Source organism: Lynx canadensis, chromosome A2 (assembly GCF_007474595.2).
Source record: "Lynx canadensis isolate LIC74 chromosome A2, mLynCan4.pri.v2, whole genome shotgun sequence".
NCBI lineage: Eukaryota > Metazoa > Chordata > Mammalia > Carnivora > Felidae > Lynx > Lynx canadensis.
The window spans coordinates 19,891,611-19,918,871 of NC_044304.2; the positions used below are offsets into that span (position 1 = coordinate 19,891,611).

A 27,261-nucleotide genomic window follows, 5' to 3' on the forward strand; every position below is an offset into this window, starting at 1 on the left:
TTGCTGCAGGCAAGATCAAAGAGGTTTTTGCCTGCTTTCTCCTCGAGGATTTTGACGGCTTCCTGTCTTACATTGAGGTCTTTCATCCATTTTGAGTTTATTTTTGTGTATGGTGTAAGAAAGTGGGCCAGGTTCATTCTTCTGCATGTCGCTGTCCAGTGTTCCCAGCACCACTTGCTGAAGAGACTGTCTTTATTCCATTGGATAGTCTTTCCTGCTTTGTCAAAGATGAGTTGGCCATACGTTTGTGGGTCCATTTCTGGGTTCTCTATTCTGTTCCATTGATCTGAGTGTCTGTTCTTGTGCCAGTTCCATACTGCCTTGATGCTTACAGCTTTGTAGTATAGCTTGAAGTCTGGGATTGTGATGCCTCCTGCTTTGGTTTTCTTTTTCAAGATTGCTTTGGCTATTTGGGGTCTTTTCTGGTTCCATACAAATTTTAGGATTGTTTGTTCTAGCTCTGTGAAGAATGCTGGTGTTATTTTGTTAGGGATCATGTTGAATATGTGGATTGCTTTGGGTAGTATCGACATTTTAACAATATTTGTTCTTCCTATCCAGGAACATGGAATCTTTTTCCATTTCTTTGTGTCTTCTTCAATTTCTTTCATCAGCTTTCTATAGTTTTCAGTGTATAGACTTTTCACCTCTTTGGTTAGATTTATTCCTAGGTATTTTATGTTTTTTTGTGCAACTGTAAATGGGATCAATTCCTTGATTTCTCTTTCTGTCACTTCATTGTTGGTGTATAGGAATGCAACCAATTTCTGTGCATTGATTTTATATCCTGCAACTTTGCTGAATTCATGAATCAGTTCTAGCAGTTTTTTGGTGGAATCTTTTGGGTTTTCCATATAGAGTATCATGTCAACTGCGAAGAGTGAAAGTTTAACCTGCTCCTGGCCAATTTGGATGCCTTTTATTTCTTTGTGATGTCTTGTTGTAGAGGCTAAGACTTCCAATACTATGTTGAATAACAGTGGTGAGAGTGGACATCTCTGTCTTGTTCCTGACCTTAGGGGGAAAGCTCTCAGTTTTTCCCCATTGAGGATGATATTAGAGTTGGGTCGTTCATATATGGCTTTTATGATCTCGAGGTATGATCCTTCTATCCCTACTTTCTTTAGGGTTGTTATCAAGAAAGGATCCTGTATTTTACTTGACATGTTATTTTTAAGTGTCAATTCTTTATGGCCAATATGTAGTTTTTATTGCTGTGGCTTGGGTTATCATATTTCTTATTAACTACTAATAATAAAGGCACAAATTAGGTTAAAAACTGCATTAATATTTGTGTGAAAATTTGAACATGTCTAACCAGAAGTAAACCCTAATAGAAATAAATGCAAGATATATCATCCATCACAAAGATACATGTAAAAACATAGATCATACAGTACAAAAACTGCTATAAAAGAGCATTTAAAAAATCAGAAAGCCTAGAGGAAAGGACAAAAGAAGCCCCATTCATATCAATTATCATAATAAAAATAATTGAGCTGAAAGAAAATCCTATTAGGTAAAAATTTCCAAAGTAAAGTAAAAACACAGAATCTATATATATGATATTCATGAGATTCACAAAAAAGAGACACAAGAAGTGTAAAAATAAAGCAGCTAAGTATAAGAAATACAAACAAATGTCACAATATTGATGATAAATTGTAAGGTGAAAGGTATGAAATGGGTGTGCTATGTCAGGAGTGTCAGGATTGGTAGAAAAAGAACATACACACACACTATAAAAGTAAATTCAGTTTCATATTTCATCCTCCAAGAATACATGATCTCACTGGAAACAAAGTGGCCTCTCAGGGCAGTCACAGACACAGCACGTGACAGCACCACTTACTCTCTCAGCCCCACAATCCTCAGCAGAACCAGCCCCAGATTACATGGTCTCTGCAAAGTAGAAGGTTACTACTCTGCTAGTCATTAGATTCAGGGTTCATAGTCCCATTCTGGAGAAATTTGCCCAACAGTCTATGTATCTCAGTTTAAAGGAAGTTGACCAAATTCGGCCTTCTTAACTGGTGAAGAAAGGAGAGCCAGCACCCAGGTGTCCTTACCAACATCTCCACCCCCAGTTTGCCAGAATTCCAGAAAGCCCTTTTCTCCCTCCACAGGAATAGAGATTTACTTATACTGATATGTGGTGGAATTTATAGTGAAGATCTAATTGTTTTGACCTTAATGCATATAATAAATATTGATTCAAAATTATTATAGTCAGTTTATTACAAATACAAAGAAGATAAAAGTACAATAAAAGCAAGAGAATTTAATATGCATCTTGACATACAGGAAGACAAAAATAAATAAGGATGGAAATAAATATTTAAATCAGGTAAATAAATCTGACTTAGAGAATCTGAATAAGGTTGATGTGACAGAAAATAATAGTCAGCATCTTTGAACACTCATCATGGGCCATTGTTACTCCTCTTTTATAGATAAGAAAACAGGGCATAGAGCCATGAGGCATGTGCTTGAGCAGCCTGGTAAGTGACCATGCTCTTAACCTCTTACTCTCCTACTTCCAGATAAGGTGAGCATAATTTGTCATCTAAATCAGGACATTCTGATAATCAAAAGGAGTGCTGTTGATGCCAGTACAGCAGGTGTAAATGGAGTATCCCAGCTCATCAAGCCATATGGTCCTCCCAGCTCTAAACAAATCTTTTATCCAATGAACAGAATACATCTTTTCCAGTGCATGTGGAACATTTACAAAAATTATTCATAGAAAAAATTTCCATAAATTCAATAAGGCACAAGCCACACTCTCTGTTCACAGTGCAATTAGCATATAATGCATCATATTAGTTATCCAAAAGGGAAAAGCCATATAATCACCCTGATATCAAAAAAGATACTTGACGAAGGTCAATCTTCATTCCCAATTATTTAATAATTTCAGCTTATTAAAGTCAGAATAAAATGCTGTTTGTTGCAGTTTGAGGAAGTTAATGGATATCAGTAATTTGGTTCTGAGAGCAAAATGTTAAGCAGCTGTAAATAGAAATGGATATATGATGTAGAGTAGAATCAAAATTTATAGTGTGTATATGTACATCTCTATATGTGTGTATGTAAATAGTATAAATAAACATGTCACTTTTATTAGCAAGAAAACTTAAATTTGAGATCATAGTTTATTTAGATCTATGAGCCACACGGACTTTTATATTTGTTTCCCATGGCTACTATAACAGATTACCGCAAGTGTGTTGATTTATAACATAGAAATTTATTCTCACAATCTGGAGGCCACAAATCTGAAATCAAGATGCCAGCAGGACCACACTCCTTCTGGAGGCTCTAGGGGAAAATCTGTTCTTTGCATCTTCTGGGGGCTGTCAGCCTGCCTTGTCTTAGGGCTTCATCACTCTAATTCTGCTTCTGTGGTCACATTGCCTCCTCCTCTTCTGTCTGTAACTTCTTCTCATCTCTTAAATCTTCCCCTGCCTTTCTCTAAGGACATTTGTCATTGAGGTTGGACTCACCCAGATCATCCAGGATTATCTACTGATCTCAAGAACCTTAATTTAATTACATCTGCAAAGACCCTTTTTCCAAATAAGGTAACATTCACAGGTCCCAGGGATTAGGATATGGATATACTTTTTAGGTGCCACCATTCAACCCACTACAACTTGTGATTAATGTGAACCCTGAATTAGAAAGACTATTAGAGTCATCATCAATGTGGAGCCTCTGTGGTGGCACAGAGGGATTGTGTGTTTTCTGCAAACAGGTTGGTCCCAAAAGAGGGGAGAGGCAGAACTGAGATGTTCATGCCCAGGTCCTTCTCCTAAAAGCACTGGCCAAAGAAGTCACTCCTTCTCCCAGGAAAGTGACTACAAGGGGCCAAAAAATGTTACTCTTGGAAGAAGCCCTTCTATCACCTGGAAAGAGAAGTTAAATTAAATATTCCTATTAAAGACAGAGAGAGAGAGAGCGCATGCTATTTGTCTTTTTTTTAAGTCTGTGCTAAAATAAACATATATAAGTTGTAAAATAAGAAATGGTTTAAATTTCTCATAAATAAAAATGTAATTTCTCATGGCCTATGAGTGCACATCCAGAATATATCAAATTGGTTTATTTGTATCAGCTTGGTCTTGGAGATTCTGTTCAATTGGGCCATTTTTATAGAAATATGTGCTGTTTTTCTTCGTTCTTCTGGATACTTCTCTCTTTTTTTGCACTATAAGTAAGGACTACATAAAACAGTGGTCAGCATCAGTAGTGTTCTTAAATCTGTAGGCTGTTGCCTCTTTTCCAGCTTTTTAGGATTTTCAACCAAATAAAGGCCAAAATAAAGCAGGTCGCACCCAATGGGAGAGAATTTTAATATGGAGTATTTGCACTAAATTAAGTTTTAAACCATAGGCAAGACTAAATAGTTGTAGTAGAGACAAAATGGGAATGCTGACTGACATCAGGGACACAAGTACCCTGAAGCCTGGTGTAGGAGTAAGGCTTTCAGGGTTACAGTACTCTGTAGCCTCTTTTTCTCTACACCAGCTTTGGGGACCAGGCAGACCTATGTTTAGACTCCAGCTCATTTCACTCTTCTCAGTAAAATGAACATGGTAATACCAATCTTACAGGATTATGAGAATTAAGTGAAATAAAATATGGGAATATACTCTAACCACTACTTCCCTATAGTAGGCCCCCTTCTAAAAATGCAAACTTAAAGGTCTTACAAATAGCCCTCTAAAATTTCTTAAACATTTTTTTGTGTTGCTCCCCTTGGGGAAAGATGAGAAGAAAGTTGGGTGAATAGCCATCATAAACACAGAAATTTAGAAGTTAAAGAGGTGGTGGGAATGCAAGCTGGTGTAGACACTCTGGAAAACGGTATGGAGGTTCCTCAAAAAACTAAAAATAGAACTACCCGACGACCCAGCAATTGCACTACTAGGCATTTATCCACGGGATACAGGTGTGCTGTTTTGAAGGGATACATGCACCCCCATGTTTATAGCAGCACTATCAACAATAGCCAAAGTATGGAAAGAGCCCAAATGTCCATCGATGGATGAATGGATAAAGAAGATGTGGTATATACATACAATGGAGTATTACTCGCCAATCAAAAAGAATGAAATCTTGCCATTTGCAACTACATGGATGGAACTGGAGGGTATTATGCTAATTGAAATTAGAGAAAGACAAAAATCATATGACTTCACTCATATGAGAACTGTAAGAGACAAAACAGATGAACATAAGGGAAGGGAAACAAAAATAATATAAAAACGGAGGGGGACAAAACAGAAGAGACTCTCAAATATGGAGAACAAACTGAGGGTTACTGAAGGAGTTGTGGGAAGGCTACAATGGGCTCCCCATTGTAGAGGAATGGGCTAAATGGGTAAGGGGCACTAAGGAATCTACTCCTGAAATCACTGTTGCACTATATGCTAACTAATTTGGATGTTAACTTTAAAAAAAAAAAAAGTTAAGGAGGTGGTGAGGAAGAGGCAAATGCTACTGTGTGCTCTGGTGCATGAATGAATGAGAAGAGTATTCTGAACTCTGTTGAACAGAGCCTGCACACCTGCTCCGGTGCTTCTGGTGCTCTGGATACTTGGGAATCACATGTAGAAAACCAAAAACCTGTCGCCTCTCTGTCCTATCCCTTGAGTAAAATCCCTGGACATGTAGTAGTTGAAGTACTATGCTGGTTATCTCCTCACAGAGGAGGACAAACTCTCTAATAATTGAGGACAAACTACCAACATCAATAATCATGCTCTAAATATTAATTTGATTGGGTATAACATGATGCTTCTATAATCACAACTCATTTGATTACTTAATAAATGTTTATATTTATAATTTTTCCTTACAAAATACCCTAGTGATTGGTTAAAATATGCTGATGACACCACATCCACTTAGTTTTAGATGATTTAAGTAACCCCTTGGTATTTAGGAAAGGGAGACATTTGAAAGATCAGTTAGGAAGTGATTACACTGGTCCAGAAGAGAGATGATAATGGTTAAACCAAGACCATGAAGAGGAGAGATCAATGAGGTAATACACATTGTCAATGTGAAAGTGGTTGACAAAGCAGTATCTCCACTGTACTGCCAAAAACCATTAATATTTTATTGGAGAAATGCTGAAGTTACACCATCTATCAGAGGGAGGGAGTTAATTTTCAAGACTCTTCTTTTGCAGTGAGAGGGGGAGTATGTTATTTATGACAAACTGTAGTCAGATTTCTGTTAAAGAAAGTAACTACTGATCTTGTAAACCTAGAAAGTGACAAAAAAAAAAAAAAGCTGACAGCAAGACAAGTCTTTGAATCCTCACCAGCTGGGCACTCTGATGTACTGACTGGTTGGAAGAGATGAGACAGTGAGCATGTCAGACAGGAAGGGCTGGATGTACTGCTGCCAGCACCTCTCACTTTTGATTTCCAACTGAGTTGCTAAATCACAAGTGCTCATCTTAAAGAACGGTCTCCCTCTTCCTTTGTTTGGAAGGAATTCTATAAGTAGAAAATTATCCTCACAGCTCTGGACTATGAGAACCTCATCTTTGATAATTCTTTGCAACATCTCTGAGTAACTGAGGCTTATTTATACTGACTCAGGAGTCCAAAGAGTAATAAAATTAAACTAATGACTAATTTCCTTTATCTCTGAATGACTTCTATACAAACCCTTTTACTTAGTTGTGTTTCACATTGCGTGTACTTCACGCTCCTGGACGACTTTTTCTGTTGTTAAGTCTTCACACTATTTTTTTGGTTCCTTACTCTTTGATATCTTTTTTATTATTTGAGTGTAGCTGATACACAACATTACATTAATTTCAGGTATACAGCGTAATTATTCATTTTCTCTATACATTATGCTATGCTCACCACAAAAAAAAAAAAAAACAAAAACAGAAATACCATACCAAATCCAACAATTACACTACTGTTTACCCAAAGAAAACAAAAGCACTAATTCAAAAAGATATACGCACCCCTGTGTTTATTGCAGTATCACTTACAATAGCCAAAATGTGGAAGCAACCCAGGTGTGTCCATCAATAGATGAATAAATAAGATATGGTACACACACACACACACAAATAGAGTATTGTGCAGCTTAAAAAAAAAAAAAAAAAGATCTTGCCATTTGTGACAACATGGATGGACCTAGAGGGCATTGTGTTAGGTAAAATAAGTCAAACTGAAAGTCAAATACCATATGATTTCACATGCTAAAACTCTCACTGGGGTTTCCTATTTAAGTGGGCATGCTGGACTGCACACTTCTGAGTAAGCATGGAAAAATCCTGTAAGTTTTCCTTTGTGCATGGGTCTTACATTTTGGAAGGTCATACCTTCCTATGCAACAGGGAAAGGGGGTGCCAAGGCTATAGAGACTCCTGTTGTCACGTGAAATTTTCAAGAGATGACCATAATCTCATTTCAGTTGTTTCATTGAGGTGTCTGCATTAGGATGAGGAATCCCTGGTGTCTGTCTGTAAACTACACCAAGCACTTGTGTGGTTGTAGCTGTCTTGGAATTGCCCTTTAGAGAAATTAACAGAGGTGCAGTGTTGTTCCTCTATTCTCTCTTTTGTCCCAATCTTGAAACCCCTAGGAAAGGACTTTATATGTTTAGACATTTCAACCTTTTCTGCTAAGCCTTCCTTCCTCTTGATTATAGAGGATTTCACAGTGGACCAAACTCACTATTCTCCTAAACTTTTCTTCCTCTCTTGGCCTGGCTGAAACAGCAACAAGCAAATATCCATACTGCTCTGAGCTTAATAGGATTTTCCTCTGAAGCCAGTATAGAGACTATTGAATGATGATACAAAGTCAGTGCAAGGCATGGCAGTGGTAATTGTCTAGAGGAACTATTATTTCCCCTCTCAGGAACTTGCCTCTGGAACCTACTGTGTGTGTGTGTGTGTGTGTGTGTGTGTGTGTGTGTGTGTGTGGTGTAAGAGACTAGAAGAGAAAACTTAGGGGCACCTGGGTTGCACAGTCAGTTAAGCGTCCGACTTCAGCTCAGGTCGTGATCTCACGGTTCGGGCATTCAAGCCCTGCATCAGGCTCTGTGCTAGCAGCTCAGAGCCCGGAGCCTGCTTCAGATCCTCTGTATCCTTCTCTCTCTTCCATCTCCCACTCATTCATATTCATCCTCTCTCTCTCTCTCTCTCTCTCTCTCTCTCTCTCAAAAAAAAAAAAAAGAAGAAGAAGAGAAAAGCTTGTGATGTAGGAGATTGCTACTTTAGAGAATAGGATATTTTGCCAATTAAAAATATTTGTTGACATTCATTTTAGAGTTTCCACCCTTTACCCAAGTGTGAATCTTCCATGAGCCTTAACAGAAAACATGCCTTGTCTAATTTAGTAAAACAGGAAAGTGAGTTTGAAGTTTGCCTTCAAAGTTGGTGTTTCAGTTGGAACATCAGACCAGATGTTTAAAAGCCTTGAGAGCCATAACACCTGTCCTTCTGTTGCAGGTGCAACAACGAGAGTGAGTGGTCCCAGATCCACGAGAATATCATCCGCAAGTCCAGCGCCAAGTATTCTGCTCCCAGCGCCAGCCATGGTAACATAGTTCTCTGGCTAGAAAACTTTGTGTTGCATTTACTGTTCCTGATCATACAGACCTATAGATCATACATTGAATTTGTGTGGATCAGCCGCCATATGTAAAGTTCAATTCCCCACAGACATTTATTCTCCTGCCCAGTCATTTTCTACTATTTCTTTTTGTGATAATTTGAGACCTTCCCTAATTACTTTCAACCAAAATACATTTTCTGTTCTTTCTATAATGGATTCCATGTGCTTTGATAGGTAACTTAAGTTCTAATTTAAATCAAAAGCAAACAAAAAGGTTTCAGAGTTTGTGACATTGTGAAGTCTGTGTTTTCCTGAATAAAGAATACACACCCCAGCCAAAAATAAAAGACAAATATTAATAATCACTTTTTCTATTCCTGTTCAGTGTTAACATCACAAAGAAAGCCTGACACTAATGAGAATCAGTGTTTGGTCTGCCAATATCATTCAGGAACTGAAATAGACAGTCTTTATTTCACAGCAGCTTTTATCTTCATTCAATTTCTTTTCCTTTCCCCTCCTTTTCTTTTAAAACTGTTTAATTTCTATCTAAATCTTGGTGCAATTCCACACATTAGAAAGATTGTGCTTTCTAAATTGAACATTAATTGCTTGATTAAATTAGAAGCACTATTTAAAAGCCTCTGAGCTTTTATATACCCTTGAAGATAGCTACCAAGTTTACATAGAACCATGCTTATTCCGACAGTTTTACCTATCATTTATTTAATAATATCTTTTACATAACCTTATTTGTTTTTTAACTTTCATAGCCTCATTATAAATACAAGTGGGCCTTACATGACATTCTAAAGCCACTGCGAGGCATGGAAGTTTCCAAAGTTGTTAAGAAGTACTTAATTTTTTTCTTTATCAGGATCAGCACATATTCAACTAGGATGGCCCTCCGAGCAACTCCACACCAGAGGCTGCAAAGTTTGAGACCCTCAGATGGGAGTATTTGATTTCTCTAAAACTCTGTAGCACAGGGAGCCTCAGGGTCTCTCTCACAATTTTTAAGTGACTGGTTTTTTTCTATGTATGTGCCTGAATGCCAGGGAACTCCATGCAGTGCTTGAAAGGGAAGGGAGTCCATATTTCTCACCTAAAACTAGGCTAAAGCAGGAGGCAAATAAAATCTTGTTTTTAAAATATAAAAAAGTTACTGGTGCAGTGGCTGGGTGGCTCAGTAGGTTGAATGTCCTACTCTTGATTTCAGCTCAGGTCATGATCCCAGGGTCATGGGATCGTGCCCCACATCAGGCTCTGCTTAGCATGGAGCCAGCTTAAGATTCTCTCCCCCTCTGCCCCTCTTCCCTGCTCACAGTTTTTAATTATAAAAGAAAAAAAAAGTTACTGGTAATTTGGAAAACTCCCATTCATATCCATGTTTGTGGTGTTCTTTGCTTTATTTACTGTACTTGATTTGTAAAGAGTTACCTTTGGATACAAGTTCTTGGGACATGATATGATTAAAACATGAGAACATTTTGGGGAACCTGGGTGGCTCAGTCAGTTAAGTGTCTGACTTAGGCTCAGGTCATGATCCCCCAGTTCATGGGTTCAAGCCCTGCATTGGGTTCTCTGCTGACAGCTCAGAGCCTGGAGCCTACTTCAGATCTGTGTGCCTCTCTCTCTGCCCCTCCCCACTTCTCTCTCTCTCTCTCTCTCTCTCTCTCTCTCAAATAAACATTAAAAACTTTTTTAAAAAAAACATGGAGAACATTTTAGAAGAAAGATGGTAGTAATAATACACTTTTTAAAACAGCTGAAAGAGGGGCGCCTGGGTGGCTCAGTCGGTTAAGCGGCTGACTTCGGCTCAGGTCATGATCTCGCAGTCCGTGAGTTTGAGCCCTGCATCGGGCTCTGTGCTGACAGCTCAGAGCCTGGAGCCTGTTTCAGATTCTGTGTCTCCCTCTCTCTGACCCTCCCCCGTTCATGCTCTGTCTCTCTCTGTCTCAACAATAAATTAACGTTAAAAAAAATTTAAAAAAATAAATAAAAATTTTTAAAAAACAGCTGAAAGAGTAGTTTCCCCCATTACCTCACCAGATTAAGATGCTGAATTGTGTCTCATTCCCTAGAGTGAGCAGGGATGGTGCCATCTTCAGTGTCTGTGGTTTTTGTCTGGAACTCACAAACACTGGCCATTCAAACAGTGTTAGAAAGGTACCCCAGACTTCATATAGCCTTAGTTAGGGTGTCCCAGTTAGAGGTCTCCATGTACTTGTGGAAAATCCAGGAGGAGAAATAGGCTGCTTCTCTTTGAAGTGTGTGTCTGATGGCTTCTAGGTAAGGCTTGACTTGGAAGCTGTTGAGATCTTGGAAATTACCTGTTTCAACTACTTCATTAAATAAGTGAGGAAACTGAAGCTCAATGAAGTGACTTCATGGCTAAAGCAGGGAGCCCTGGTTTCCATACTCCAGGCCACTGGCTTTCCACTCTGTTGCCAAGCTTCTCAGCATGGGTTTTCTACTACAGGATTTTAGGGTCTTCATGTCAAAAAATTTCATAGATTACTCAAGGAATAGTTCAGGTCTTTATTAGCCTCCTTAATTAAAGACACGTCATTATAAAAAATTAACTTTGCTATAAACTGTCACCCATCTTTGTTAAACATTGTGGACAGTTAATTGCCTTGGCAGTTCTGTTTCAGAACTCAGTAGTGCTCTCCCTTCGAGTTAAATCATACAAAATTCAGAAGGAATTACTACATTAGTTTTAGGTGCTGAGACTAAAACTATCATTCATCACTAACTCCCTTAGATTGGCCTCTTAGATATGTAGCCACAGAAGTAACTTTTAGTAATTCCAGTAGCATGAAGATCATTAAAAACAAGTGAAAACAAAACAGTTGAGAAATTAATTTTCTATGTATTTTTTAATGACTTATACAGCTTTCTTTATGTTTCTTGGGCTGGGATTAATTTACATTATTAATCTTCACTCATCTCTTCACAGAGATGGGGGTTGAGAGGGACAAGGGCCAGGTTGCTGACCTTCCAGTATTCCACACAAATGTGTGGGATATTTTTATGGGACAGTCTTAATCTGAGATGAAATTTAGTAAGAAAACAGTTTTCTTGTGTCAGAGATCATTTTAACAAAGAAATTGTAATAGAATTAGTTACTTTCAAGTTCTTTGGCTTGAGAGCCAGGTGATTGGTAGGTAGATGAGCAAGTGTTGCTAAAGGACTGGTTGCATATTGGGTAGGCGAGTGGGTCACTTTTCTGAGTTATTTACAGAGGCTTTTTTGTCCTGAGGACCATGCTTAGCATTATTTGGCATGCGCCTCAATCACTCAGGGCTTCAGAACCAGGAAGAGGACTCACATATTCCAGGATCCCAATTTCTACAAAAGCAGATGAAGTTTTATAGCCTCCATTGGTGACTTCTTTCATCCTTCATGTGCCTTTTCATGTGTTCTCTTGCATAAACTGAAGCCCTTTTCCTCTTGCTTGTCACACTTCAGAGCAGCTATTCAGAATTCCTTTTGGATAGCTCAAAAGCTAGATGCACCTCTCCCAGTGTCTTCAGTCTGCATCCTCACAAGTTGCACTTTGCATCTCTAGGCCAATTTCATTGCTCAGAAAATGAGATAAAAGGTAGGAAAGGTAGTCAGTGGGCACTTGAATGAATAATCCTTGCCAGTGCCAAGTGAGAAGGATGAACCCATTGATTTTCTTTTCCTTTGCCCTCTATCATCTCAGATTCTGGGAATTGTCTGATCCTTAGCTATCTGCTCCAGTTTAGGCTGTCTCCTAGGATGGTGGACCCCTGTTCGCCCAGAGGATAATATCTGATAGCCATGTAAAGATACCACAGATAAATGTGCTGGGGCTGTGGGGGAGGGGTTGTGAGTACCTCACAAGCTGCTCTCTTCTGAAGAGTTTATTGTGATCTGGATTCTGACCTCCAGCCTTTCAGGCTCATAAGTTATTTGTAGTTGAGCCCACCAAGTAATTAGGCTATAAAAAAAAATAGGGTGTTCAAAACCTAAACATTAACCAGACTAACAACTGGAATACCATATATCTGCTTTCCAGAGCACTGTGATCTCATTGTTAATGATACCTGGGACATCATATGTGCAGTCTCAGGGTTCTTGGGGTACATGAATTTGGCCAAAGCAATAAGATCATCTTGAGGTTCTTTCTGAGTTGCAGTGGAACCCTGATGACCCCCCAGCCCAGCTATGAGAGTACATGTTCCTTGTTACTAGGATACTTTGATCTGACAGATAGAGTGCCTGTGACTGTTCTGTGTGACATCTCTCTTTCTCCACTTCTCCATTCCCTCTCTCCTCTCCATTTCCAAACCATTCTTATCCTACAACTCTTGTCACTGTCTCCATTCTAGCCACTACTTTTCTGGTAATCCTAACTATCATAATTCCCAGGTTTTTAGATTGATGAGTTTGCTTCCTGCTGACACATAGATCAGCATCTTCATCATCCTATTAGCAGCTAATCTCATTCACAGAGTCTCAGAATCACTTCCTAACTCTATCTGGGCTTGACCTCCCAGCCTTCTAGCCAGTGGCTACAGTAGTAACCCTCGGGGGCAGGGGAGAGGATGGTTTCCAGGAGATTCTTACTTTGTGCAAAACTCCTAGGGTACATACAAGTAATGAAGTGGAAGCCAGCTCACCTGGGGACACATTACAGGTTCTCCCATGTTCTGAACAAAGCTTTTGGGATCATCTGGAAGATCTGAAGCTTATAGTCTGAAGCAAAGCTCAGTTAGCCCCACAAAACATCCCTTTTCCTTGAAGTGCAGTGGTTCCCTGAAGGGAACATGATGTCTGCTCTGCTGCTGTCTTTACAAGCCGTTGCAAGGTTGAACCAGCAAGTTGCTTCCCACATTTTAGCATACTCCTAGCATAAAACAGCACCTCTTAGCTCATTCGTTTTCAGCTGGGGGGACATCCTGGCACAGGGTCTTCTTTGTTTCTAGTCTGCCATTGTTTCTGTAGATTTCTCTGGGTTCCTAAATGTATGGTTTATGTAGTTCAACCCTCCCATTCAGTGAGTGTTTGCTAGGGTCCAGCCAGGCCCTGGGCTAGATGCTGAGGAACAGAGAAAAAGGCAACTCAGTCTCCCAGACCTCGGTCTGTATATAATAAACTAGTTCTCTGGGTTGTTGAGGTTATCTTTTCTTAAATAGCTTTCTAGAATGTTTCTTCAGAATAGTATATACTTTCTACATCAAAATTTTTCTCAAGAAAAATGCTAAACTTTGTATATTTTCCTCCTGAAAAAAAATGTGACTCTTTATGTCATTTCTAGTACTACAAAAAAGGGTGGAAATGTGGTTCTGAGTAAGAAAATGCTTATGTTTTTGCAGGTCTTATCATCTCTCTGCAGCTTCTCCGTGGAGATATGGAACAGATTAGGAGGGAAAACCCCATGATATTTAATAGGGGATTGGCAATTACAAGAAAATTGGGATTTCCTGATGTCATCATGCCAGGTAGGCTGCACTTCTTGGGACTGGGTTGGGAGAAGGGTTAGAAGGATGGAGTCCAGTGCTTCTCTCATGAGCAGATGGTAAACTGTGCTATGGAGGAGCCATGCAGCCATTAAAAGCCTCTGTATCCCAAGCCAGGTTGCTGACTACAATCTGGAGTCAGTGGCTCCTTATTGGCATTTTTTCAAGAAGCCTCCACATCATATTCACCAACGTGACATCTGCAACATGACAACCCAGAAGATGGGCTTTGTTGTCTCCTGTAGAGACTGGGTGGTAGGAACTGACATGGAACTCTTCTTAGGGGGATGCCTTTTACTTTTTTCTCTTCCATTACATTTCCTAGAAAATTGGCTCACAAGAACTTCCTCTTTAAGGGGAAAAATATACCAAAATATGTGCCTGTAGTATTGATGAATCCAATTCATGTAGGAAAACCAGATGTATTTTAATGTATCAGAAAACAAATGGGGCAAATGGTATAAGTTAGGCACTAGGAATAGTACTACCTAGACAGTTTCTCGGGAATTGGCTCACTGTTCCCATCTAATGCCCAATGGAGAGCTAGTGCAGAAGGTGGAAATGCATCAACCCTCACGTGTGGTTCTAGCAGTTCAATCCCAGGTTCACATTTCCTAGTCAGGCAGATACAGGCAAAGCATCCAAAGTGGATCAAAACAGGCCATCAGAGCCACGAGGGCCTTAGGGTGTGAGGGAAGGACGGGAGTGACTCATATAGAGGGCAGGTGGTCTGATAAGCAGAGAAGATGTGAACAAAGACAAGGGAATCTGAACAGGCAAATAGCTGGTTTTCTGAATGGATTACAGGAGTAATGGACCTACCCTTTCCATTGAGTTTTAATGATCTGGTAAAAGCTTATTTGCTTCTGTTTGAAAGATCCAGGGCAGGCCAGACTGAACTGATTGTCACCACTCTAAATATCACCTATTTGGGCTTCTTCATGGTGTTCTAAATCCGCTTGTTGGAAATATTTGTCAACACAAACCCAAAGCAGAGTATGGTCTGAGCACAGAGAAGGCCCATGTGATAGATTCCAGCTGCCTTACAACTTCCCACACTATGCCTGGACTTGTTTTTCTGTTATCTGCTTCCCCCACTCGTAGACACTGTGAATGCAGAACAAGCTGCTGTGAACAGCCCTCATCTCCTGCTCTGCACACAGAAGGATCTGTGTGGGATCCTAGGCCACTCGATCAATTCCATGTTTATCTTTAAATGCTTGGGAGACTTCATGCTTATGAAGGGCCCACATCTGACTGTTGGAGAACGATGTCCTTCACAGTGTCCTGACACCATTTCACAGTGTCCTGACACCATTCCACAGCCCTGGTTATCAGGACAAGAAGAGCCCAGGCATAGTCCTGGGTTCTTGACAAAATGTCATAGAAGAAGGAATAGATGGTTACCAAAATTGATCTGGTGATTTTTTTTAAGTTAGATATCCAGGCTCATGAAGTGGAGTCATATATTCTGAGAGATATATTTAAAGTCCTTCCTTTCTTTTAAGAACTTAAGATTTGTACATTTGGACATTTCCTTCCTCTTAGCCTTCACAGTCAGAGAATTAAAACCAAGTGAAGTGAACAGAGACTAAAAAGAAACAAAATTTAGTGAAAAAATTCTTAAGCAAAGTTTGATTTTAAGAATTATGTTGTCCAACCCTCACCTATGGAAAGAAATCTTTTTGTAGAGCACCCTGCATCTCTTTGCATCATCAACACACAGGTTTGTAAAGGACCTGGGTATGCTAGACATGTCTTGGGAAATCAGCTGCATCAGGCATTGGTGAAGGAAGCTGAGGTTAAGGGAGTTTTCCCTCCCCTAGGCAGCTAAGGGACCATCATAGGATTTGTCTCCACAGGGCTCTACAGGGCTGAGCCCGACAGGGCTCAGACACTGGGCCATCCTGGGAGGTCCAGGCCAGGCCTGTGAGTATGCTGCTTCCTGGGTTGTCTGCCTTTGAGCACTAAGTGCCAAAACTGAAAGTAAGGATTGGTTCACAGGCAGGAAGCAGTCCTTTGTGCATAATCTGGCTCCCTCTCTACCCTTCTTCCCCCTGAGGAAAGATTTTTTTTGCAGATGGGCACTCCCAGGGTTGCGAGCTAACAACTGACTGACAGACCTCTTAATGCACTCCACGATCTCATCAGAGTGGATTTGCCATTCTCAGGCCTGGTGACAGCGCTGGCCTGCAGGTTCTGCTGGAGCAACAGTAAAAGTGGTACAGGAATGTTTTACATGCAGTTGCCCTATCTTGGGAAACCATGTAGCCAGAACTCCCTTGGCTTCCTGGCCACCCGTCCACCTGCGGCTGATCCATCTGTCACCTGTAGGAGTGTTGTACCTGGGCTGCAGCAGTCCCTCCACCCTTACAGTGCTGGTGTGACCAAGTTACAAGAAGTTGCAACTTCTTGGCACATGGACATATATATGAGAAATGAACAAGGCAATGAATTATGTCAGTAACTGTGAGCATTCTAACACTTAAGTCTGAGAGATTGGAGTAAATGGAAAAATTATAATTACTCATAAACTATGATTCTTATTTTAAAACAGCATTTGATAGAAATTGTCAGGCACTCATTTGGAGAGGTCTTGTTTGTCAGGATGACCCAGATAGGGCTCAAAGCATATTGACAGAGCTTAGAGCTCTGAGTTACAGAGTTCAACCAGGCTCTAGCCACACCAGTATCCAACATACCATTTTGAAAAAGGTCCCTCTGATGATCTCCCATTGCTTTCCAAGGGTGTGTACATACACATCACGTGACTACTGTGAACAGGAGATGTGCTACTCTGTACCACAGCTGAAATCCTGACTATACAGCTATCCAGCTCTGCTCATGACCCGTGGTAGTGAGCTAGAGGCAAGAGTGCTATTGCTGGTGGTCCCAGAAAAGACACACTCCAACCGAGGAGATGACATTCTAGACTATAGAAGAACAAATAGATATGGGAATTTAAGCCTAATTTTGAAACTAAGCATTCACAGCCTTTATTGGTTGGTCACCATATTCCTGAGGGCATGTCCTCCTTCTGTCCAAACTCACTTTAGTTCAGTTCAAAAGCTAATAACTTCTTTCCTAGGTTTTTTTTTTTTTTTTCAAGAAGAAGAGCAGGAAAGACCAGAGTAGGACAGGTGTTCCAGGTGAACAAGTTAGAGTTAACATTGTTCCCAGTGAAGTAACCAAAATAAAACTTTAAAGAGAACTGCTGGCCAAAAGACTATAAACTGAAAGGAGTGATTTAAAATTTTTTGCTCAAGAAGAGGCTGTGCCCTCCTGCAGACCATCCCCAAGCTAGAAGAGCTGGGCCACCACCTCCTAAATCCCTCTGGAGTGCTTAGCTTTCCTGGAAAGCCTATTCCCTGGAGTCAGTAGTACAGAGTTCTGTCACATGGCTCTGTGGGAATTACATTTTAACTTGTTTTCTAAGTCTTGAATTTTTTTTAATTTTATTTTTTATTTTTTAAAATTTACATCCAATTTAGTTAGCATATAGTGCAACAATGATTTCAGGAGTAGATTCCTTAGTGCCCCTTACCCATTTAGCCCACCCCACCTCCCACAACCCCTCCAGTAACCCTCAGTTTGTTCTCCATATTTATGAGTCTCTTCTGTTTTGTCCCCCTCCCTGTTTGTATATTTGTTTCCCTTCCCTTATGTTCATCTGTTTTGTCGCTTAAAGTCCTCATATGAGTGAAGTCATATGATTTTTGTCTTTCTCTGACTAATTTCACTTAGCATAATACCCTCCAGTTCCATCCACATAATTGCAAATGGCAAGATTTCATTCTTTTTGATTGCCGAGTAATACTCCATTGTATACATATACCACTAGCCAGTTTGATCAAAAAGAAAAAGGACCCAAATAAATAAGAATGAAAGAAGAGAGATCACAACCAACACAGAAATAAAAACAATAATAAGAGAATATTATCAGCAATTATATGCCAATAAAATGGGCAATAGGGAAGAAATGGACAAATTCCTAGAAACAAATACACTACCAAAACTGAAACAGGAAGAAATAGAAAATTTGAACAGACCCATAACTAGTAAGGAAATAGAATTAATAATCAAAAATCTCCCAAAAAAAAACAAGAGTCCAGGGCCAGATGGCTTTCCAGGGGAATTCTACCAAACATTTAAGGAGGAGTTAACACCTATTCTCTTGAAGCTGTTCCAAAAAATAGAAATGGAAGGAAAACTTCCAAACTCTTTCTATGAAGCCAGCATTACCCAGATTCCAAAACCAGACAGAGACCCCACTAAAAAGGAGAACTATAGACCAATTTCCCTGATGAACATGGATGCAAAAATCCTCAACAAGATATTAGCCAACCAGATACAACAATACACTAAAAAAATTATTCACCATGACCAAGTGGGATTTATACCTGGGATGCAGGGCTGTTTCAATATCCACAAAACAATTAACGTGATTCATCACATCAATAAAAGAAAGGACAAGAACCATATGATCCTCTCAATAGATGCAGAGTTTTTTAAATGGTCTTCTTTCTTGGTAGAAGAAATCTGCTTTTGAGTTAGTGTGCTCTGGCTCAGGGCCAGGTTTTTCCCAAATCAGTGGTTCTCCAGTGTTAGTATGTAGCCGAGTCACCTGCAGGGCTTGCAGACACAGAATGCTGGGCCCACCCCCCATGAGTTTCTAATGCAATAGGATTGGCGTGGGACCCAACAATTTACATTCCTTATAAGCTCTGAGACGATGGTAATATTGCTTGGTTGGGACCCCTTTTGATTTTCACTTTTTTTTTTTTTTTTTTTTTTGGGGGGACCCCTTTTGAGAACCATGTCCTAGAGAGGACTCTGCCTTAGGGAGGCTTTGTCCCTCCCTAAGTCAGACCTGGCACAAGTACTGCTCTCTGGGTTTGCTCTGAACTTGCCCATTAGAAAGCAACTCTGCAGGCATGGCATCCTTCTAGGGGACCCTCTGATTCTTGCCCTTGTGCTCAGAAATACACTCTGTCCTTTGCTTTGACTCTTGATAAAAAGTGCATGCTTCATCACCGACCTGCAAGTGATGTTTTTTTTTTTTTTTTTTTTTCTCTTTTCCTGTTTGTCTTAATTGTTCTTGTCTCTCTCTGTGCTGTCCCCTCATTGTCGCCCCTTTCTTTCTGGTGCAGAGATGAAGATAGTTGGGTGTAAGTTCCTGCTTTTGTGTGTCCTGTCTGCTTTTGCCTGCTTTGTTTCCATCTTCATTTGTTTCATGGAATGTTGGAATACTGGGGTGGGGTATCATGTACATTATTAATCCTTCATCAGCCTCACCCTTTGGGGTAACTGACATAAAAAAAGAAGATACTAGCCCAATCTAGAAGATTGTGTATTACTTTAGGTGTTCATTAAGATCTGAAGTAACTAAGAACATAGTGGAATGTTTAGAAAACATTAACAAGCCCTAGGTGTATAGCTACGGGGAAAGTTTGTATGAGACACATCAGCTACTTCCATTGAAAGGAAAATGAGTAGTGCTTATCCCAGGCTATACAGAATCAGAAAGGTAGAAAGCTTCTCTTTTCAGCTCTGTTGGACACATCTCACACAAAAGACAAAGGCATGACTTTTGAAAGAAAGCTCTCCTCAGGAAGAGTGATGAAAGTATTTGCCACAAGTAGTAGTGGTCAGTCTGACTGTCAAATGAGGCTTTGGCAATATCTAAGGGATGATTTAGGAATGATCACATCTGGTCTGACAACAGGTTGGAATAACCCAAGAAAGGAATAACCCTTGACCCAAGAAAGGAATAACCATATATAAATGATGTCAGACCATGCCCATTCTTGTCTTCCTGTTAGAGCAGGGAACATCACTGATCTTGTAACAGTTGAAACCAGTAGAAGTGTGACACTGAAGACGTGGTTTGAAAGTAAAATACTCATGAGTATATTTCTCTTACCCCAGTTCCTTTCCCCAGCAGCAGCTGTTGTTAACCATTTTCTGCTTAATTTTTTTTTTTAACATTTATTTATTTTTGAGACAGAGAGAGACAGAGCATGAACGGGGGAGGGTCAGAGAGAGGGAGACACAGAATTTGAAACAGGCTCCAGGCTCTGAGCTGTCAGCACAGAGCCCGACGCGGGGCTCGAACTCACGGACCGCGAGATCATGACCTGAGCTGAAGTTGGCCGCTTAACCGACTGAGCCACCCAGGCGCCCCAACCATTTTCTTCTGTAAACATCCAGAGATAGGCTATGCACAAACCATATTTCATTTTTGTTTTTTTTCTTTTTGTGCAAATGGTAGAACACTATGCCCATTGTCCTGAGCTAAGAATTCTTGGAATTTATTCCGTGTGAAGCATGTGGGACCACCTCTATTTTCTCATTGTTTTTAATGGATGCATATGGTTCTACTTTCTGGGTGAATCACAATTTGTATAGCCCTTTATTGTGTGTATTTAGATTATTTCCAGTCTTGTGTTACTACAGTGATTCAAAATAAATATCCTTGTATTTAAAAAAAGAAAGAAGGTAAAGAACCTGTCTTTTCTAGATACTCTGAGAATTCCCGTAAGAGTCTTTTTTGGCAGGGGGAGAGGTCTCTTCTTTAAAATAATGGGTACCTGGGTGGCTCAGTCGGTTGGGCGACAGACTTCCGCTCAGGTCATGATCTCCCAGTTCATGAGTCGAGCCCCACATTGGGCTCTGTGCTGACAGCTCAGAGCCTGGAGCCTGCTTCGGATTCTGTATCTTCCTCTCTCTCTGCCCCTCCCTGACTCATGCGCGCTCGCTCTCTCTCTCTCTCTCTCTCTCTCTGTCTCTCAGAAATAAATATTAAAAAAAAAAAAAATAAGGGGCACCTGGGTGGCTCGGTTGGGCATCCGACTTCGGCTCGGGTCGTGATCTCACAGTTTGTGGGTTTGAGCCCCACATCAGGCCCTGTGCTGACAGCTTGGAGCCTGGAGCCTGCTTTGGATTCTGTGTCTCCCTCTCCCTGTGCCCCTCCCCCACTCATGCTCTGTCTCTGTCTCTCTCAAAATCATCATAAACAAACATTTAAAAAATAAAATAAGAACTACAACACATTACAACATTGGTCATATGCCTGAAATTGTCTAAGTTGAATGGTTGTTAATGTCTCCATATCCCCATGATGCTGTTGGAGGACTTCACTCCTATTCTGCCAAAAGATAAAATTGGTGCCATCCTGAGCAGGCTGCTATGTCTGCTGAGAGAGAGAAGGTTAGTTCTAGTTTCACATGATCTTAAGGGAAAGAAAGCACTCTCCCTCCTAATCCTATCTAGAAGTAGACAAGGTATAAGTAAATAATAGTGTTAAATACTAGTATCCTTGAACCCAAATCTTCCTAATATGTGGTATGACTAATTTATACAGAAGGAACGTGAATGTAATAAAGAGTCTAAACAAGACTGAGTGCCCAAATCTGTATTGGCTGTCCTGGATTATTTCTCCTGGGATGGAATTCTACATAGGCTAGAGCCTTGTGGACCCAAAATTCCTGGTAAGGCTGGAGTATCTGGCAGGAGATTCTCCTGCTAACAGATGCTCTGGTGCCCAAGCCAGACCTCAGAGGTTCTGAAACCTCTCCAGAGACTGCTGTCAGAAGAGATGTGCAAACACATTGTGAGCTCTGTTTCTCCAGTGTCATACCAGGGTGCAGGTCTTCAGAGGATCACACCTGGCCACTGAGGTGTGCAATTCTCTGTGACTGCTGGATGCAGCTCTGTCACAGTGTTCTTGGCCCCCTAAGATTTCTGGTAGCTGAAGAACACTGTTTCCTTCTAGGACCTCCCACTCCATAAAGACCCCAGAATGTTTCAGGCCAATCCCTGACATAAGAAGGTGGCTTCAGGTTCATTACTCTGCTGCTTCCCAGCAGCTGCTTATTTATACTTACAAGAATCTGGATTTTTGATGTGTATTTGCAGTGTAGTAAAGCTGTTCTTGACACATAAACACCCAAGCCAGGTATCAGGAAACTATAGTCCCTGGGCCAAATCCAGCCAGAGGCCTATTTTTGTACCACCTGCCAGCTGAGAATGTTTTTTCACATTTTAAAAGGGCTGTGAAAGCAAAGAACATGTAACAGAGACCTATGTGACCCAAAAAGCTTAAAATATTTACTATCTGGCTTCTTACAGAAAAAGTTGGCCAACCTCTACCTACTCTTAAGTCCCTAGTTCTCTGGCAAGCAGCTATACCAACAGCTGGCTACTCTCTGAGACTGTGAAAAGAATAAAGTTTATTCTGAGGCCCTCCTATAAGAACAACCTCATTCATTCATCTTTCCGTTCAAGAAACTCTGTTGCATGTCAGCTGAGCACTAAACAGAGATAAAAAGGCATTGCTGATGCTTTTAGATGCTCTGCCAACCTTAGGAAGCAGAGCACACCTAACAAAGGGAGGCAGAGTTGCCCTCAATAATACCTACTCCCACATCCCGCAGAAAAACCTCCCACTTCCATACCCCTCTCAGCATTCCTCTGTTCTGCTTAAGGGCTGCCTAGTCCCTAACACCCAGAAAAATTTCAGCAGCAGCTTCCCAGCAAACCCCCATGGTCTGGTTCCCTGGCATTAAACCCTGGAGAACATCAGAATTGCCTTGTGATTTTTGGTTTTGTTTAAAGTATGTACACAAGCCTCACCCAATACCAACTGGAATCTCAAGAGGTAGACGCTAGAAATCTAGTTTTAATAAGTTTCCTAGGTGATTAGAATACAGCCACCCACCCAGTGTTCTGTAAACTAACCTCACAAACTACTGCTCAGGCCTTCTCTTTCCCATCTCATTGTAATGTGCCTGTCCTCATCCCTCTCCTGGTAATATTTCCTTGCAATTGGCGCTAAAGTTTATAGGAGCCTCCTGGAGACAGTGCCTTAACCCAAACACATGATTCCACTGTAGGCTTTGTGAACATGTAACATGTAATAAGGACAGCTGAAGAGCAGGGAATCTCGGGAGCTATCTGTCAGGCAGGCCTGGGTCATTAGATCCCAGGAGGCTTTCACATTGGCTGCTTCTTAGGTTTTCTCCTAGTTCCAGGAGAATTAGTGGAGAGCTCTATTTAAATGATCCCCAGAGAGCTTTTGACAAGAAGGCCCCAGCAACATTAACTATCACAGTTCTCGAAATTGAGGCCATAATTTGCAAAACTGCAACCCATAAAGAGGCCTAATACCTATTCTGCTGAGAATAGTCCTGGTGTAGGCAAGTCTGTTCTCCAAATAAAGAGCAGCAAAAGATCTGATGAAATCAAGCTGCTTCAGTCTGTAACTCAGAGGGTATGTTTACTTGTATTGATAAATTGTCTCAGCAAGATATCACTGAAGGTATTCTATTTAAATAGGAAGTTTTAAAAGAATGAAAGCTGTAGGAATATCTAGCCCAGCCCTTCCATTTTAAATTAGCATGTTGATTTAAAATGCTCCAGAGGAGCTGCCCCAGAAACCATGGACTCACTCTATATAATCAACACAGACCAAATTCTGTCATTATCAATCTCCAAGGTAATGCCCACTTTTGTATGAGTATTCTGTATCATATATTGATAGGAAAAGCTCACATGTTTCATTTGAAGGACACGTTTATTTATGGTTAACTGTTGTGGAGAGCCACAGAAATTTAAAATGTTTGTACAAGCTAGAATATTATTGCTGGTAGCCGGTATCTGCTTTTACAAGTCATGTGGATTACCTTGAGAATAACTTCTAGAGAGTGCTGGTTTAAACCAGAGTAATAGTTAAACAAAGTACCTATTCTGTAGATTAGACATTAAAATTCTCTAGACTATTCACTTTCTGCCAAATCAGTGTAGAAATTTAATAATTACTTAAATTCCATAGAAGAGCTAATGTGTAAGTAAAAGACTTTTATCAAGAGAAGGCTCTAAGATGTCTGTTTCAATTGTTAAAAATTCAAGGTGTAACCAACTGTGATTTGTCCCATTATAATACCAATTACCTATAATAAAGGTCCCATTTAATTTTGAATTTTACTTTTAGGAATGATTTTATTCAGCTTCTGCCCTTACAATAGCAAAATGATGGATTTGACTTTCCCTTCCGCTTTCCTTTCCTACCTTACCTGCACACCTGAGTGCTATTTTAATGATATGCTTGAAGGGCCCAAGCAGAGATGTCCAAAGGAGGCAGATTAAAGTCCAGACTCCTGAGAATTCGAAGTAGAGGCTTTTCTCAGCCAGGAGGGAAGTCCATGTGAACTGCAAGAATAGACATCCTCTAGGCTGTCCTACCTATCCAGCAGCTAGTTGCATTTGTATGTGATTTTCAGAACATAATTTCCTTTCCCTTCATGGTAGCCTCAGGGCTGTTGGGGAACAAGATGTTTTTCACACATTAGAGAAAGTTCCCTGGGCTGTCAGAGAATAATTAATTGCTTCTCGTTGGCTGTTCTTCCTCACTTAGCTGAAGTATTTTGAGAACTTCATTATGCAACTAAATAACCATGGCTGCACTTCTGGTATAGTAAGACCACCTGAATAATAGGTCTGGTCATGAAGACCTCCACAGCTCAAGATATATGCCAGTTCTAGTCTATCATGTTTCATGCATAGGAGATACTAAGACACTTGCATAATCAGAAAGGTAGTCTGTGCAGAAAATGAGCCATCATCATGTATCTGACCAAACCAGAAAGCTTACTTGCTAACCAAAAACAATATCTGTTTATTTCATTGTGATTCCAAGTAATGAACATTTTCAGATTTTTCAGTTTTGCTAAGAACTGAGGTAGAAAGAATGTTTTGAATTGGCTTACTTTGCAAGTTAATCTTTCCATCACCTCTCAGTTGAGTTCTTCAGGCTGTTAGCACATCTTCACTTTGACCTTACATGTTTTCCTATACCATTTTTTTCCCTTTGAAGATTTTTTTCCCCAGGACTTTACATTGTTGTTGTTGTGGTTGTCATCGTGGTTGTTGTTTTGAAAGTCAAAATACCTTCTTTAGAATGTATGAATAAAATTGGTCATGTTACAAACTTAGAAGCTTAGAGCAGCCCAAATGAGCTCTTCTTATACATGAATAGACAATCCCCTTACCCTAAAAAAAAGGCAGATGTGGTCATTTCTTAGGTCATTTCGGCTTGCAGTTTGGGCTTCACCTGCCCAAGTCTCGAGCAGCAGATATTGGCAAAGTGGGCAGAAGTCAGAGAGAAGCAAAGAGCATAACAGATTGTTACCCCAGTGCTTTAGCACCTGTGCTTCTGGAAAGTCATCTGCTCCCAGAGCACTTGCAACACAAAGAAGAAAAAAAAATGACAGTCCAGTGACCTGGGTCTGGCATTCCAGAAAGGGATGGGATTTGGAGCTAAGCCTCCAGAAGGAAAAAGTAGTGTATCCTCTAGTCAGACTCAGAAGGGTTGCAAGTTGAAAAAGAAAACCCGTAAAGGAAAAAGGAAACCACTTTTTTTTTTTTGGAGGGAAAGGAGGAGTGATTAGAGTTAAATAGTAGACATAATACAATAAACGTTATTCCTGTTGATTCTAAAAATCTTCCCCCTTTGGAAGGTTTAGATTTCAGCTATTCTCCTGGAAGATAGAGAGACTGAGTAGTCACCTGTAATACAAGAGAAGATTCTCTGCCTCAGCTTTTCCCACCCTGGACAAACTGTGATGAACACCTTTAGAAATTAGACTTAGAGAGCACCTGACTAACCAACAGAGTGCTGCCGCACTGATATCAGTAGAATGTCCACCGTTATTAACCAAGCTTGCAATGCTCTGAGCACCCACCTCAACACTGGAGGATCCAAATGCTAGCCTGGTCCTCCGTACAAACGGGGCAGTGTGGCTCCTATGGTCTTGAAGACATGACATTTCTCTCCCCATAGGTGATATCCGCAATGACCTGTACCTAACCTTGGAGAAGGGGGATTTCGAGAGAGGGGGAAAGAGTGTACAAAAGAATATTGAAGTGACCATGTATGTGCTTTACGCAGATGGAGAAATACTGAAGGTAAGACTTGCCAGTCAGTTGGGAAAGGAGGCTAATCCTGTAATAATTTTAATGAGTCTATGGACTTTATTCAGAGACCCATTCATCAAGCAGACTGCACTCACATCACCACATATGCATTCTTCTCTGCCTTTTCTTCAAGGAAACCCTGCAGTATGCTTTGATAATGACTTCCAGTGTCACACAGCCTTTTTAGAAATTCTTCCCAGTCTGACCTCAATCCTTCCTGCTCCAATTTAGACCTATTCCCTCTAGTTGTGTCCTACATGTTACTTTTTCTGCCATTCTGTCTAGCATCAAGCTACCTACTTTTGGCAACTGTTATTAGGTCCCACTCTTTTTGTTCCTTAAGCTAATGAAAGCTAAAAAAAAGTTTCTCTTTGGTCAGGAGTAGGACTTAGGCACTCACTGGCTGGTACCAAGTTATGTGACAAGGAACAGCAGACTCAGGCTGTAAAAGATTATTTCCAGCCAATGCCAGTACAAGGATGCAAGTGTATCTTCTGTCACTCTTCATTCAAAGTGAAGACCTGGAGTGCTGTTTTTCCATTGTCAGTATGTCAGATTTCCCTCAGTCATGTCATGGTGAAGTCCCTGGCAAATAACAAGGCATCATTTGCACAGCACTTGACAGAAGGCAAATCACTCTTTTATAGACCTCCTCCTATATGTTGACAATAGCCTTGTGAGGTAGGCAGAGCAGGAGTGGTCATCCACATTTTACAGAAGTAAATAGGTAAAATTAGTCAAAATCATCCCCCAAAGCTAGAAATAAATGGAGGATATTGTTTAATTGGTGGTAGAAGCACTGATTTTTGTTTCATTTTTAAAAGCCCATCTCGAAGACTAAGGCGTGTCCATTGTTGGCATGGATAATGCCAAGGTCAGCAGAGCTGTCAGCTGCTCAGACCACCCTTGTGCAGATAGGGAGCTGCTCCTGATTGTATTGCCTGAAACTTCCTGTCTTCCAGGAAGATGGGACTACATCTTCATGGCAATATCTGAAAACAGGAGGTCAAATTAAATCTGGTCTGCCTTGTCTATATCCAAAGACAGTCAGCCAAGGGCAACCTAAAATGCCAGTGCAACATTGGGGTAAGGAAGATTAGAAAACAGGCTCTCTCCACTTTATAAATTAGTTCATTTTCTGATCAGGTAAAGTGCCATATACAGTTGACTTCTCCTGTGGAGTTCATTGTTTCCTT

The 27,261-nt window shown here is 40.5% G+C and overlaps 1 protein-coding gene across 6 annotated transcripts in view; it reads left to right on the forward strand.

Moving 5' to 3' along the window:
• The window catches only part of DOCK3 (dedicator of cytokinesis 3), a 597,238-nt gene that overhangs the window by 472,002 nt on the left and 97,975 nt on the right, over positions 1 to 27,261 (forward strand). For all 6 annotated transcript variants that reach the window (XM_030306883.1, XM_030306888.1, XM_030306884.1 and 3 more), the window contains exons 13-15: positions 8,495 to 8,583; positions 13,949 to 14,074; positions 25,932 to 26,056. In XM_030306883.1, coding sequence (XP_030162743.1) covers positions 8,495 to 8,583; positions 13,949 to 14,074; positions 25,932 to 26,056 — 340 coding nt within the window. The remainder of the gene's footprint in view (positions 1 to 8,494; positions 8,584 to 13,948; positions 14,075 to 25,931; positions 26,057 to 27,261) is intronic.